This window comes from Canis lupus, chromosome 6 (genome assembly GCF_011100685.1).
Source record: "Canis lupus familiaris isolate Mischka breed German Shepherd chromosome 6, alternate assembly UU_Cfam_GSD_1.0, whole genome shotgun sequence".
In the NCBI taxonomy this organism is placed as follows: Eukaryota; Metazoa; Chordata; class Mammalia; order Carnivora; family Canidae; genus Canis; species Canis lupus.
The window spans coordinates 390,073-406,343 of NC_049227.1; the positions used below are offsets into that span (position 1 = coordinate 390,073).

Consider the following 16,271-nt stretch of genomic DNA (forward strand, 5'->3'; position numbering starts at 1 on the left):
AAAGTCAGTTCAGCATTCAATTTATATTTTGGCACATAGGTAACTATTTAAGATGGTGATCTCCTCTTCAGTACATGCTTCTGATTATTACCAGGCTAAGGCAAGTATGTTTTCTTTGCCTACTGTACCTCAATTAGAAAAATTCATAATGGAATGAATAATCCTGTATATTTATCACACAATGAAAGACAGTTTTTCCCTGAGTTAGAATGCACGTTACAGTGATTTGCTTAATTTCAATAATTTACCAATCAGATTTGTAATTTTTGTGAAGTTATTGATCATTTTTTTATAAATTTATTTTTTATTGGTGTTCAATTTGCCAACATATAGAATAACACCTAGTGCTCATCCCATCAAGTGCCCCCCTCAGTGCCCGTCACCCAGTTACCCCCACCCCCCGCCCACCTCCCCTTCCACCAACCCTAGTTTGTTTCCCAGAGTTAGGAGTCTCGTGTTCTGTCTCCCTTTCTGATATTTCCCACTCATTTTTTCTCCTTTCCCCTTTATTGAAGTTATTGATCATTTAATCCTAAATATAAAGATTAAGGAATTTAATATCATTTGAGGTTAGCCCATGGGGGCAACAGCAAGAGATCCCTCCTTCACCACAAAAGAACCTGAAAGCTTGTGTCCCCCACAGAGTTGAGCTCATGGGGATGAGAGCTGAGATGGACAAATCAGTCTCAAGGAGTTTAGCTTTATCACTCCTACTGTGATTGCCCTTGCCCTGCCTTGAGATGTTCTAATTCAGGTGTTTTGAAGTGTGCCTCCAGGACAAGAATGTACTAGTCAAGCCAACTCAAATATCTTGTCCCTCAAGAGTTGTGTCTGTATATGTTAGTAGATTGGAATCCTTGTTCATATGCCTCCAGCTCCTTTAAATTAACTAGAATGAATCTGTCTTCCCAAATCCTGTCAATTCTGGTAACTTGATGTTACAGACTGCAGACCTAAATCTGGGCAGTGTTGATGTAAATATACTGAGTGGTCTGTGGTGTGGAGTCTCTGAGAGACTCCAGCTATGCTTTTATTTTTATTTTATTTTTTTTCCAGCTATGCTTTTAAAGATTTATTTGAGAGAGAGAGCACGCGTATGTGCACAAGTTGTGGGAGGGGCATAGGAAGAGGGAGAGAAGCAGACTCCCTGCTCAGTGTGGAGCCCGACAATGGGCTCAATCCCAGGACCCTGAGATCATGACCTGAGCCTAAATTGAGAGTGGGATACTTAACTGATTGAGGCACCCAGGTGCCCCTATATACTTTTTAAAAGAATCATTTTAGGATTTCAGGTGCATCACTAAATATAAAAGTAAAGTACCTGGTATAAATATGAAAAGATGTTTAAGGAGCCTGATACCTTTTGCAGTAGGAAATCCTAAAACGGAAAGTTTAAGCTAAGTGCCAATTTTTAGCCAATAATCACAATTTCATGTTACACACGTAGATACCTGTATATACACATTCTTCCACACATAGGAATGCCATTTGGTACTCATTTTCCTGATGGTTTAATATGGTAAGAAAGAACAAAACAAGAGCCAGAGGTTTTGTTTCATTTTATATTGAAATATAGTTCACACCTGTTAAGCCAGCTTCAGGTGTACAGCGCAGTGATTTGACAAGTCTATACATTATGCTGTGCTCACCACAAGTGTGTCCACCATGTGTCACCATATGATGCTATTATAATGCCATGAGGCAACTTTAGTTTTTATAGTGATGGTGTATACATGCCAGGAAGCTCCACATTCATGATTCTTCAATGTGTTTTTCAGAATTCATGGTCTGCAGCTGCTTTGAAGGTGTGCCCCTTCATCTCTGTGTTAAACCCCATTATCCAGGGGTGGTCCCTGCCTCCCTTAGATACAGTAACTTCTGGCATCTTAAGTGTCTGGACATCCACATTTCCCTCATTTTATCTCACCACATTCTTGGGGAAGCAGTCTTTAAGTTGATGGGCCCTATTTTCTGCCAATTTTCTTGACTGTCAAGAATCAGCAGTGCAACCATGTATTCTCAAACACCGATTTTAGTAGTCATTAATTACTGTCCACTTCCCCCAAAATGACTATTATAGCTACAGAAAAGTACATTTACATCTTATATATGTTATCTACGTTAAAATAACTTTAGATTGCATTTGATAATTAAAAACAATTCATCTTCATATTGTTTGAGAAGGGAAGAAGTCTGATTTGTTTTAACATACCTAATTCAGTAGCTGAACGTTGTCATTTTTCCTTACAGGGCTCGTGCAATTCGCTTCAGACAGGACGGGAATGAAGCTGTGGGAGGATTCTTCTCTCAGATTGGGCAGCTATATATGGTACATCATCTCTGGGGTATGTATTTGTTCCTTCATTTTTGTGTTCCTGGGACTTTAGGGTCCATTACCAAATAAGCCATACTAGGCAATAAAGCACATCTCAAATCACTAACTTTAAACACTGTAGCAAATCCAAACATCACAGATAGAAAGTAAGTGCTGGGCTATCTAGAAGGAAAGGGGTCAACAGTGAAAGGCCCATAGGCTTGGGGCACATTAGCAAGCTGACATGAGAGTGGGGATAATGGTGAAAGGAATAACAGAAGTGAAGCAAGGAGCCATGGGAGAGGGAAGACGATAAAGCTATCATCCTCTTCTAGACACTTCTCAGAACACATTAGGAACACTCCTGCATTTTATCCAGAGAGGGAGCTCCCCACATGCTCACTCACTGCCTGCCTCTCGATCCATTGTTCCAGAGGACCTCCTCCCTGTCACCTTTTCCATCCCCACCCACTTTTGCTTGACCTCATGTTTGGTATCTCTCAGGACCAGACTCCTATGCATCCCCTTGCCACCCAGTGAACCCACTCCTCCTGAGCCCCCAGAGCCCAGTATGCCTGTGTAGGTTGTCCCTTTGTGGCTATTTCTGTCTGTCTCCCTGCTAGAACAACCACTGGGTCTAATAGCTTGGTACATTTTGGGCACATTTGTATATGTTTATTAGTATTAAAGAAATGAAGGGGTGGGTGGGTGGCTCAGTCAGTTAAGCATCTGACTCTTGACCCCAGCTCACATCTTAATCTCAGGGTCTTGAGTTCATGCCCAGTGTGAAGCCTGCTTTAAAAAAAAAAAAGTTAAAAAATAAAAATCATAACTCATTTCTAGACCACGTTAATTAACTGAGGTATCAGTTTGACCTATTGGTCCCACCAAGGGCTGCATCCTGTCTGCCTGCTGTGTTAGCGTGGCAGGTGGACAGAGAAACGTGATGGGTATGATGATGGATCTCTCCCTCTCAAATAAATAAATAAATAAAAACTTTTTTTAAAAAATGTTAATTTTGCTATGCATATTTTACCATAATAAAAAGAATTTTAATTAAGGAAATGAAAATTTGAAATTAAGAAATAAGAATGCAGCCATCTCTAACCTGTGCTCCCTGCAAGGTTTACTGGCCATGCACCTGACCTCAGTTGGAATGCTGCTGCTTGTCATGTTCATGCTGTTTTGCTCTGGGTGGTGAGAGATAAAAGATTTTTTTTCCATCTATCTTTCAGCATCTTCCAAATTTTATGTTATAAATTTATACTCCATTACTAGTTCAGAGAAATTTTATCTTTAGATGGTTACACTCGTAGATAAACATGGGTAGGTCTTCTCGTCAGGAGAAGGAAACCTATGGAGAACAGGTGTATGTTTCAGAATAAAAACTGGAAGCCCTGATTTTTGTCCTTTGAGTCTTGACTGGGCAGCCCTCCCCCTTCCCCATCAAGATGCCTAGGAGGTGCTTCCCTGGTCAGTAGTTGGAAGGATCTTGCCCAGGCTGGGAGTCAGAAACCAAGGCACCTGAATTGTACCACATGACACCAAAGACTGATGCCCTTCTCTCCACCTGAACCACTTTTCTCTTCTGTTCCTGTCGATGACATCTTTTCAACCTTCAAGACCCACCTGGTCAGATCACACCTTCCAGACAACTCTGTCCAGCCTCTTCGCTGTAGATCTGTATACCATAGTGCTCAGGAGGGACTGACCTTGCCTTTACTTGTCTTTTTGCTGTCCACTGCATTGAACACAGTCTCTCACCCACATCCCTGTAGTGCTTTGGAAATGTTGAGCAAAATTGAATTGAATATTGCTTATCTATAGTCTTACAGTTGTTTGTTGTTGTTTTTTAAGAAAGTTGTTTTTTGGGGTTTTTTTTAAAGATTTTATTTATTCACGAGAGACACAGAGAGAGAGAAAGAGACATAGGAAGAGGGAGAAGCAGGCTCCATGCAGGGAGCCCGATGTGGAACTTAATCCCAGGATCCCAGGATCATGCCCTGAACTGAAAGCCTACGCTCAACCACGAGCCACCCAGGTGTCTTACAGCTTCTGATTATGAATTTAACATGTTATTGAGGAAATTCACTGGGCTTGAAAAGTGGTAGGTCTTGGATGCATTAGATTGTAAAGTTAAATAATTATTTATTTTGCTTCTCTCAAAAGGCCTAACATAATTTTGCTCAGAATAACCAGCTCAAAAAAAAAAAAAAAAAAAAAAAAAAAAGAATAACCAGCTCACAATGATCCCAGCTCAGTATTAAATTCCCAAAGCGGTCTTTCTGAGAAAACCAGCTGAGCAGCTGACTCCATACCTGACAGACATACTGGTAGAATGTATCACATCTTGTTTGGTTTAAGTCTTGCTGATGCTGTGTGGTTATTTTTCAGCTTACAAGGATCTTCAGTCCAGGGAAGATATACGGAATGCAGCATGGCATAAACATGGCTGGGAAGAATTGGTATATTATACAGGTAAAACCTTCATAGAGCTAAAACTTGTCATTCATCTCATCTTACTGTTTTACATTTTTTCACCCCAAAGCTAATGTGTACTTTAAAAAAAAAAAAAAAAAAGTATGTTGTTCCAGGGTGGTGAATCATTAAGGCCAGTGGGGGGATGGAGAATAAGCAGAGTTTTCTTTAATAATGACATGCCTTCTTTTCAATAAGAAGCTTTCATTCTTTCAAGTATGTAGGGGAGAAGGAGCAGTTGGTGGAGCCTGTGACTCTTGATCTCATGAGGTTGTGAGTTCGAGTCCCAAATTGGGTGAAGAGTTTAAAAATAAAATTAAAAAAAAAAAAAAGCAAGTGTGTATGTTGTCTGGTACAGTTTTCAGACCCTTGTATGTTTTAAGTTTGACAACATTTACCTTGTTTTGTATTTTTCTATATTCTCTGAATATTTATTACACAATGTTTTTCTCAGCTTTCCCTTTCTCATCAAAGTTACTTATTCCCCCCAAATTATAATTTAATAACAGCCATTAAAAAGTAATTTTGAAAATTACTTTGACATTTTGACTTTCTGTACGCACATGTGTATGCCTGTGCACGGATACTATGAAAACCTGGTTGCTTGATTTTTATAAGAACACCTGGGCTGAATACAAGCCAGCAATACTGACAGAGGTAGTAAGTACCAATCACGTTGCATATCAGGTACATTTTAAGCCCATACACTACTAAGAAAATCAAAGAGTACTTTGTCTAGAAAATAAGTATTATCTTGTCTTTTAGTTCAAAGCATCTAATGTGACTTTGTTGCTTATTCTTACACTTTCATTAGTTCCCAGAGGTGTATTTTACTCAACAGTGACAGTTTTATTTTTTATTTTTATTTTATTTATTTATTTTTTTAAAAGATTTTATTTATTTATTAATGAGAGACACACACACACACAGAGAGAGAGGCAGAGACACAGGCAGAGGGAGAAGCAGGCCGATGTGGGACTCGATCCCGGGTCTCCAGGATCACACCCTGAGCTAAAGGCAGCGCTAAACCGCTGAGCCAGCCGGGCTGCCCCAGCAGTGACAGTTTTAGAAGTGCCATCTGTCTGTTCCTTTACACAAGATATAGCCACATGCAGTATTATTTGATTTTATATAACTTTTAGGTCAGGAGTATCTGGGTGGCTCCGCTTTGAGCTCAGGTCATGATCCCAGAGTCCCAAGATCGAACCCTGCGTTGGGCTCCCTGCTCAGCGGGGAGTCTGCTTCTCCTTCTGCTCCCTGCTTGTGCTCTCTCTGTCTCTCTCTTTCAAAAAAAGGATAAAATCTTTAAAATAAATAAATAAACAAACCATCATTTAAAAAAAAAAACTTTAGTTCAGTTCTCAACCTTTTGAGAAGGCACCATTTTTCTTGCAACATGGACTTTCCTAAGTTCCTACAAATGAAACAGACCTCCAGACAGAATCTGCTTTAATTTTAACATCTCCTAGGATGTTAACTCATCTACCATTAACTTGTATATTTCTGTCCCCAAGATCAGTCCTATACTTTCCAGTACGCTGTTCTGATTTCAAGCACCATGTCTTCTGAACGTTCTTCTGAACATTCTTTGTTACTGTATATTTACCATCATCTGTTTGGAAAAGAACAAGCACAATAACCTTGATCCTTGTTTTCAGTCCCACTTATTCAGGAAATGGAATCTAGAATCATGATCCCACTGAAGACTTCACCCCTCCAGTAAAGCTACAGATTTTATGTGCCTACATAAATTTATGTGACAAGTATTTGTTATAAATTAATTTTAATTGTATTTCAAGTGAAAAAGAAACACTGAAGTGTGTAACTGCTGTATATAGCTTATGAGAAACCTCTTTTCTTTAAAATTTACATAATCACAGGAAAGGAAACTATTACAGTTTGATTGTAACAGTGCTCTGTAGTCCTCTTTGAAACATCCCTGTGTTTGTTGAATATACCTTCTACCAGCCACCCCTCTCTACCATCTGGGAAAAGAGGGCCAAAATTAAAATTTGAATCATCTCCAAACATGAATCTAACAATGAAAAAAAAGTTAGCAATTTCTTTATAAAAAGCAAATCTGTTTTGTAATTACAGATTTTTATACAAATTTCTTGTATCAGGAAGAAATATAGATTTTGTTATGTTACTCTAGCAGTTTTTCTGAGTCTCAGACTAGGAACAAATTAGAAGTATACCCAGTACCAGAAAATGTTTGAATTCACTCTTATTTTTAATCAGTCGGCATAGTAAACATGTCAGTACTAAGCTGGTAGTGGCTGCTAAGGTACATTTAATCAGTAATTCAGGCTTTACATCATGTATTGTGATATCTCTGTATGAGGGGAGATAATGGGTTAAACCTGTGTATCATATGTGATTTTGAAATGAACACCTTGAATAGCACTAATTTTTATTTGTAATATTTTTCTATAATAAAATGAGTAGCATTAGGAAAAGAGGTTTTATTTTGTAAACAATCATATGTGACCTCAAGCATTCTGTAGTTAATATTTTAGTAAAGCCCACAGTAGATACTTCTAAGATCATGTATGAGGGGTGGTGCATGTTGGGATTTAAGTTGGAATAAAATGCATACTTTGTCTAGCTCTGTTTGATTTAGTTTTTTAATATAGTGTGCCAATTTTGTGACTGTAATGTGAAAGTCCTGTTAAAGTGAAAAATTACATCTGACCCCCAAATTAAAGAATTTATGTGTAAAACAAAGTGAATAAATCTCATATCAAATGTCAATCTTTTACATGTGGTTTTCTCCAAGAACATATAAAAATCAATAAAACCCTCTTGATTTTCACATATACATGTTTGCAGTCTTTTTTATGAACTTGTGCTGAAAATGACCCTGTCCTTCTTGAAAAACACCTTGTCCCCTGTTGAGTGAGTATATGTGAGTCTACAGATGAGTGAGTCTATATGTTAGTCTACAAAATACTAAATAAGCTCATCCGCTTCTCCCTAACCATTTTGGAATGTTTTGAGGAATGGATGTGGGTGAACTGGTGCACAGTGTTTGGGAGGATGGGGCTGCTGGCACAACAGGTGCTTTCAAGTCCATGGTCTGCTCCTTGATGAGGTACTCACTTCCCCTCTTTGGTGTTCAGTTCCCTTAATCTATAAAATGGGGAGGTGGAATCCGGTGGCATTTAACATCCCTTCAGCTCTGAATTTTTGTGACTTCTTAGCACCACAGGAAGCAATAGGAGGGAGAAGATATGGTGAGCTCTGTCATAGAAAATCTGCATTTTAGCAGTTCTTCTGATTGGATGCTCAGAGCATGTTTGTAGGATGTGAATGAAAGAACTGTTTATGTGAAAATGCTTTCTAAACTATGTAAAGAAAAATGGTAGAGTTAGTATTCTTAGCAAATTACCTTTACTGGTGATCTTATTCAGCACTGGAAAAAAACTAGGAACAGAGGGAATTTTCACTTCAAATTATGTGGACTTGAAGTGAACCCTGCAGAAGTCTGGAATTTTCTATCATTCACTGGAGTATTAGGGTTCTCCAGGGAAAAAGAACCAATAGGATATCTAGATACAGATAAACATAAGAAGAGACTTGCTGAAATTGGCTCATGTGGTTTGGGAAGCCAAGAAGTCCCAGAATCTGCCATTTGCCAGCTAGAGAACCAAGAAAACCAATGGTATAATTCTGTCCCAAGTCCAAAGGCCTGAGAATCAGGAGAGCTGATGGTTTAACCCCAATGCAAGGCCAGAGGCCCAGAATGAGGAGCTCCAGTGTCTGCAAACAGAAGATGAACATCCCAGCTCCATCAGAGAGAGTGCATTTACCCTTTGCCCTGTTCCACTTGGGCCCCCAAAGGATTAGACGATGCTCACCTACTGATGAGAATGGATCTGTTTACTCATTCTGTTGAATCAAATGCTAATCTTCCAGAAACACCCCTCATAGACCCAGAGATGTGTTACCAGCTATCTGGACATCCCTTAGAGCAGTCAAGACATATAAAATTAACCATCAATTAACTGAGCTCACAGTTGTTAGATGAGTTAGATGAGGCTCTCCAAATTGTATTATCTACCCAAACCCTCATCTAGAAGCCATTCAGTATCTGGTGAGCACCAGGATGTCTGGATGCCAAATAGAATATTTAAGAATGACATTTTCTGGGATCCCTGGGTGGCGCAGCGGTTTAGCGCCTGCCTTTGGCCCAGGGCGCGATACTGGAGACCTGGGATCGAATCCCACGTCGGGCTCTCGGTGCATGGAGCCTGCTTCTCCCTCTGCCTATGTCTCTGCCTCTCTCTCTGTGTGTGTGACTATCATAAATAAATAAAAATTTTTTAAAAAATGACATTTTCTTTTTGAAACTTTGCTTTTCTCTTCTGTGTTGCTTTTTTAAAGGAGCTTTCTGTTCAGAAAAGCACAGAGCAACGAACCAACTGTAAAACGAGGCTATTTCAGAATATACCCGACTCTAGGAAGAGGAATTTTTGTCCTAATTAAGTCTTGGATTTCACAAAGCAGTCTGCCTCACGCTAGGCTTTAGTCTTCCTTTAACTTAACAAATATTGAGTTTCTGTTATGTGCCAAAGTCAGACACAGAGAATAACATCACGAACAAAACATAATCTCTGCCTTTGTGAAGTTTACAGTCATGAGAAGAGACTGGCAGTTAAAATACAGACTACTGTAAGTTACATGATATGGTAGAAATTGACAGATGCTCTAGTGGGGGAAGGTAGAACAGGGTAACCGGTCAGGTATCTTAAGGGCAGCTGGGAGAGGCAGTATACAGTATTAAATATGTCTGGTCAGAGTTGGCCTCACTGAAAAGCTGAGATTTAAGCAAAAACGTTAGCCAGGGTTTGGAAGGGAATCCCTTCATGCTGGGGGAAGGGCTATAGCAGAGGTCCCAAGGCAGGGTCATGCCTGGCATGCATGGGAGCAGTATGAATACCATCACCTGAAACACAGAGGGAGGACTGGGTGGGAGAAGACAGAGATCATGGGCTGGATCAGGAGGGTGCTAGAGGCCACTGGAAGGACTTTGACTTTTACTGTGAGATGGGATCCATTAGAAGGTTTTGAGCAAAGGAAGGGCATGATCTGATTTACATTTCATTTCATTTAATTTATTTGAGAGAGCGAGAGAGCACAAGCATGGGGGAGGGTTAGAGGGAGAAGCAGACTCCACACTGAGCAGGGCGCCCGACGTGGGGATCGAACCCAGGACCCTATGACTATGACCTGAGCCGAAGGCAGATTCTTTAATTGACTAACCACCCAGGTGCCCTGACTTACCTTTTAAATGGTGGCTTGGACAAGGGATGGCAGTGGGAATAGGGAGAATGGTGAAATTCTAAATATATCTTGACAGCGGAGTCGAGATAATTTCCTGAATGATTAACTGTGGAGTGCGAATGAAAGAGAAAAATCAAGTGGCCCAAGTTTTGGCCTCCACACTGGAGAGGGGAAGGCTGTAGGTGGAGTCGGTGCAACAGATTTGAGGAAGTGAAGATCAGGAATGTTTTGTTGAATTTGAGATATTCACGTGGTAGGCAGGTAGGCACGTGTGGATTCTGCAGGTCAGAAGCACAGTCTCACCTGGAGATGGGCATTTATGAATTGTCTGCATACAGAATTTAAGGTGTTAGGAGAGTGAGTGTAGATAGAGAAGAGGGCCAGGGTAAGGAGGAACCAGGAAGAGAGTGAAAAACCACCGTGGAAACAGGAAAAAGCTCACAGAAGTGGGATGTCATGAGCACTAAGTGAACGAAGTCCATCAAGGATGGGGTCACCCGTGTCAATGCTGCCGCAAGATGGCGTTAGGTGACCTCAGAAGACTGGCCACTAATTTAGTGACATGGCGGTCTCTTGGTGACTTACAAAAACATTCTCTCATTACACTTAATTTATCAAATAATCACTTTATTTTACCAGTTCTGCCCAATTTGTCAAATCTTTTTATTAGCCCCCCCCCCCTTAGAAGAACAAATTGTATTATTTGGTCTCACTATGAATTTTCATTGGGAATATTCAAAACTTCCAAACTCATTTTCCATTTGCTGGGTGTAAGTCTGATGAATATTACTTGCACGAGCCAACTCATTTTTATCATTCATGTGACACCATCCCTTCTCTTTTGAAAGCCCTCTAGAACCTACACTTTGCCCTACTCCAGACCAGCACTTGAAAGAACCCACTTCTTTACCCCATATTCTCATGGCTGCTTGTCAAAAGGCCTTTTCTTCAGTTCACATTATATTTATTAACTTTATGCCTTCAGTTTCTGGCCAGGACACAGATGTTCAAAAATGTGCTTGATGAATGCATAGAAGGAAGGGAGGGGGAAATAAATGGAGAGGGAGAAAGGGAAGATGGGAAAAGAGGAAGTGTGGAGTCCGGCAGTTCCAACTGGAAAATACATGAGCTCTCAGACAGTAGGGCAGTGTCTTTATTCATACTTTTTTTTTTTTTAATTCATACTATTTTGATGCAAACTCTAGCAATCCTTGGAAATTAAGATGATATGCCTAGGTAAGCTCACAAGTAAAAAAATTCAAAAGGAAAACAATAAGCATACATCAAAGTATGTTCAGAGTTGAAAACTGATCAGCAAAGTACTGAACGGTCCTCTATTAACTGGTACTAACTAGTACTAAAACTAGTACTTTTTGCAGAGTTCAGTGACCATTACAAATGACACCACCTGAATATTTCATAAAACAGGTCTTCCATTCTCGGGAATAAAACTCATCTACTGTATCAATACACATCAACACTTGTGATCAAAGTGTTAAGTGTTAGCTTGCATAGACTCTCCCGGCCCCAGTAAATCGTTAACTCCCTTAGTAACGCATAAGATGACGCCTGCCGTGGAAATCACTGGCCCGAGCTCCTGCTCCGAATGTGACCTTGTAGCAGTCATTAACTTTTGTGAGCCCACTGCCGTCTGTTTAACAGCGATATCTATACGACTGACCCCAGGGTTGTGAGAATCACATGAGGACACATGCAAAAACGTGTTGGAAAAGGACTGTGAGCGCGGTGACTCATGGTCAGATCACTGCCCAGGTCTTCTGAACCTGCTCACAGCAGTTCGGGGTCATCCCTGTGGCCACACCTACTGAGGCTGACGGCTGGAACCCTGGGACCTCCCTTGGCGCGCCAGGCCGACGGGGCCTAGAGGTCACGGAGAAGCAGCGTCTCCGGAAAAGAGAGAAACAGCAAAGCAGGGAACCAGAGCAGGGCTGTGAGCACGAGAGGAGGCCCATGAGCACAGAAAAGCTTTGAGGGACGCCTCCTGTTTCAATTTAATGCCATCAACAATTTCAATTCTTGACTTTTGGTTTACGTAAGTGGTGTGCGCGATCGGAATGAAGAACGGCGCCACGGGGACGGGAGGCGGAGTCACGGGGACGGGAGGCGGCGCCACGGGGACGGGAGGCGGCGTCACAAGGACGGGAGGCGGCGCCACGGGGACGGGAGGCGGAGTCACGGGGACGGGAGGCGGTGTCACGGGGACGGGAGGCGGCGCCACGGGGACGGGAGGCGGAGTCACGGGGACGGGAGGCGGCGCCACGGGGACGGGAGGCGGCGCCACGGGGACGGGAGGCGGAGTCACGGGGACGGGAGGCGGTGCCACGGGGACGGGAGGCGGGGTCACGGGGACGGGAGGCGGCGCCACGGGGACGGGAGGCGGCGCCACGGGGACGGGAGGCGGAGTCACGGGGACGGGAGGCGGCGCCACGGGGACGGGAGGCGGCGCCACGGGGACGGGAGGCGGAGTCACGGGGACGGGAGGCGGCGCCACGGGGACGGGAGGCGGAGTCACGGGGACGGGAGGCGGCGCCACGGGGACGGGAGGCGGAGTCACGGGGACGGGAGGCGGTGTCACGGGGACGGGAGGCGGCGCCACGGGGACGGGAGGCGGAGTCACGGGGACGGGAGGCGGTGCCACGGGGACGGGAGGCGGCGCCACGGGGACGGGAGGCGGAGTCACGGGGACGGGAGGCGGTGCCACGGGGACGGGAGGCGGGGTCACGGGGACGGGAGGCGGCGCCACGGGGACGGGAGGCGGCGCCACGGGGACGGGAGGCGGTGTCACGGGGACGGGAGGCGGCGCCACGGGGACGGGAGGCGGAGTCACGGGGACGGGAGGCGGTGCCACGGGGACGGGAGGCGGAGTCACGGGGACGGGAGGCGGCGCCACGGGGACGGGAGGCGGAGTCACGGGGACGGGAGGCGGCGCCACGGGGACGGGAGGCGGAGTCACGGGGACGGGAGGCGGCGCCACGGGGACGGGAGGCGGCGCCACGGGGACGGGAGGCGGAGTCACGGGGACGGGAGGCGGCGCCACGGGGACGGGAGGCGGCGTCACAGCGCCAGCGCTCTCGACTCCCGCACGCAGCCCCGGGGAGCCAGGGCTGTTTGCCGCGGGTCCAGAGCTGGAAAAGCGCGGAAGAGGCCGGCTGTTCCGGCGTCATGTCAGACTCACCGCAACCCACCAGGCAGGGGACGGTGCGCGGCTGCTGAGCAGTGCGCCGGGAGCGGGGCGGCCCGTGGGCCCGAGGGCGCTGCGGCGGCGCGGAAGGTCCGTGCGGCGCACGATTTCTCAGCCCGGCGGGTGCCTCCGAGCCAGACGCGGTGCGCACAGCGGCTCCGGCCACTGACTGTGGAAGGCGCGGCCTGGGGCCTGGCAGCTCGCAGCTCGCAGCGGACCTGGCACGCCTGCTCCTGCCAGAGCTTGGCCCAGCGGAAAGTACAAATGCCCCAGAACAGCTTCCGGGGGAGCTGCCGGCCAGGATGCACGATTGCGAAACAACTGCCTTGTTTTTGGGAGGCTCATTTCAATGTTGCCAAACCGAGGTCATGCTTCTCCTACTGCAACTTGGATTTGGAAGGGAATCTGATTCATCTCATTTATTTGACTAAATAACTACCTGATTATTTGGCCAAATTTGATTATTTGGTTAAATTATGAATTTTTCAAATAATTTCCTACATTAAATCCTGTAGCCTCTTCCACTTAATTATCTACTGCCTGCCTCTCTCTAAACCTGTGCTTTACCCTCTCCCCCCTACTTTTCTACCAGGGAGTGTATATAACTGCATACTTTCAAAGCATGTTCTGAAATTTCTCTTTCTTGGCACTGCAGAGAATAAACACAAACCTGGCTTTCAGGTCTTTCCAAGTGATCTGTTAAGAAAGAATGGTTCATGTAGGCTATGAGGAGGTATTTCTTTCTTTTTCTTTTTTTTTAAGATTTTATTTATTTATTCATGAGAAACAGGGAGAAAGAGGCAGAGACATAGGCAGAGGGAGAAGCAAGCAGGCTCCTCACAGGGATCCTGACTAGGGACTCGATCCTGGATTCTGGGATCCCACCCCGAGTCACAGGCAGACGCTCAACCCCTGAGCTACTGGGGCATCCCAATGAGGAGGTATTTCTTAATTCATTTAAGGCAAAACTTATTTGGGATGAGTAAAATGTGTTTTTAGTTCTTTTATTTCATGTGATTATCAAATACCCTTTTTATAATGTCACTACTTTTATTTAAGGCTCCATTTTTTAAAGCCTTTTTTTTTTTTTTTAACATTACCAACATGACAAATTGGAGCTACAAATTTAGTAGCTCCAAGAGCTACTAAAGCACATCCACCCCTCTGGCCCAGGGCAAGGGTTGGTAGGCCGAGTGGTGACAAGCACGAGTGGTGGTTCCTTGCCTGGAGGTTGTTTCTTTTTTTATTTTTTTAATAATAAATTTATTTTTTATTGGTGATCAATTTGCCAACATAGAGAATAACACCCAGTGCTCATCCCTTCAAGTGCCCCCTTCAGTGCCCGTCACCCAGTCACACCCACCCCCTGCCCTCCTCCCCTTCCACCACCCCTAGTTTGTTTCCCAGAGTTAGGAGTCTTTATGTTCTGTCTCCCTTTTTTTTTTTTATAAGTTTTTAAAAATTTTTATTTATTATTTATGATAGTCACACAGAGAGAGAGAGGCAGAGACATAGGCAGAAGGAGAAGCAGGCTCCATGCACCAGGAGCCCGACGTGGGATTCGATCCTGGGTCTCCAGGATCGCACCCTGGGCCAAAGACAGGTGCCAAACCGCTGTGCCACCCAGGGATTCCTCTGTCTCCCTTTCTGATATTTCCCACACATTTCTCCCTTCCTTTCTATTCCGTTTCACTATTATTTATATTCCCCAAATGAATGAGACAATATAGTGTTTGTCCTTCTCCGATTGACTTACTTCACTCAGCATAATACCCTCCAGTTCCATCCACGTCGAAGCAAATGCTGGGTATTTGTCGTTTCTAATGGCTGAGTAATATCCCATTGTATACATGAACCACATCTTCTTTATCCATTCATCTTTCGATGGACACCGAGGCTGCTTCCACAGTTTGGCTATTGTGGCCATTGCTGCTATGAACATCGGGGTGCAGGTGTCCCGGCGTTTCACTGCATCTGTATCTTTGGGGTAAATCCCCAGCAGTGCAATTGCTGGGGCGTAGGGCAGGTCTATTTTTAACTCTTTGAGGAACCTCCACACAGTTTTCCAGAGTGGCTGCACCAGTTCACATTCCCACCAACAGTGTAAGAGGGTTCCCTTTTCTGGAGGTTGTTTCTATTCAAACATTGAACGTACTTGAAACGCATGATAGCCAGAATTGACAATGCCACCAATCTGTGCTGATAAATGGATAAACTTTTATTTACCTATCAAAGGAAAACCAATATTCACTTAAAGCTGCCTAACCCATATTTCCAATAGGAAAGGTGTTTAATTTACTATCCTCCTTTAAAAAGTCTCAAATAAAATATCACTAGGAAAATACATAAAGAATTCTGATTATAAAACTGTCCAGGTAATTAATGGTCATAATAATACTGGGACTGCAGTTAAAGTGATTTTCCATAGTTTACTTGGAAGTACAGATAATCAATACCAAATCTATACATTAAGTTGTAATAGGCAATTGTAAGCAAACAGTATCAAACTCTGTGACTTTTAAAAATTAACCTGAAAAAATGAACCATATAAAAATTGGTATTACTCTTCCAGTTCTCCCAAAAGCTCTACAAAATCAGTGATGTACCATTCTGCGTTGTCTTTTACTTGTTGTCTGATCACATTTCCTCCAAATCCAATGAAAACATCCTAAGAAAGTGAAAAAAAAAAAGGAAAGACTTTTAAAAAGAAGAAGAGGAGGAGGACAAGGAGGAGGAAGGAGAGGGGGAGGAAACAGCAGCAGCCTGGGACAGTAAGAGTTGTTTGAAAAAAGAAACTGTGTTAAGTGGAGCCCAGCCTGGAGGGGAAGCCTCCCCAGCGCCCTGGGAGCCTCCCTGGCTCCAGTGTCCCAAGAATGAATGAGTCCGTGCACTGCACCCCATCCAGGCCAGGGGACACTGCAAGCTTCATGGAGAAGTTAAGCCCTCTTAAAACCAATACAACTGTTTAGAAAGATAAAATCACATCAGGTG

The 16,271-nt window shown here is 43.9% G+C and overlaps 2 protein-coding genes across 12 annotated transcripts in view; one reads left to right on the plus strand and one right to left on the minus strand.

Annotated features, from left to right (window-relative positions):
• The window catches only part of NIPSNAP2 (nipsnap homolog 2), a 33,767-nt gene extending 26,154 nt beyond the window's left edge, over positions 1–7,613 (plus strand). For all 3 annotated transcript variants that reach the window (XM_038538961.1, XM_038538963.1, XM_038538962.1), the window contains 3 exons: positions 2,251–2,345; positions 4,709–4,792; positions 6,451–7,613. In XM_038538961.1, coding sequence (XP_038394889.1) covers positions 2,251–2,345; positions 4,709–4,792; positions 6,451–6,515 — 244 coding nt within the window. In that variant the 3' untranslated portion in view covers positions 6,516–7,613. The remainder of the gene's footprint in view (positions 1–2,250; positions 2,346–4,708; positions 4,793–6,450) is intronic.
• A 7,862-nt stretch (positions 7,614–15,475) lies between these two features.
• The window catches only part of PSPH (phosphoserine phosphatase), a 53,311-nt gene continuing 52,515 nt past the window's right edge, over positions 15,476–16,271 (minus strand). For all 9 annotated transcript variants that reach the window (XM_038538967.1, XM_038538966.1, XM_038538969.1 and 6 more), the window contains one exon: positions 15,476–15,948. In XM_038538967.1, coding sequence (XP_038394895.1) covers positions 15,841–15,948 — 108 coding nt within the window. In that variant the 3' untranslated portion in view covers positions 15,476–15,840. The remainder of the gene's footprint in view (positions 15,949–16,271) is intronic.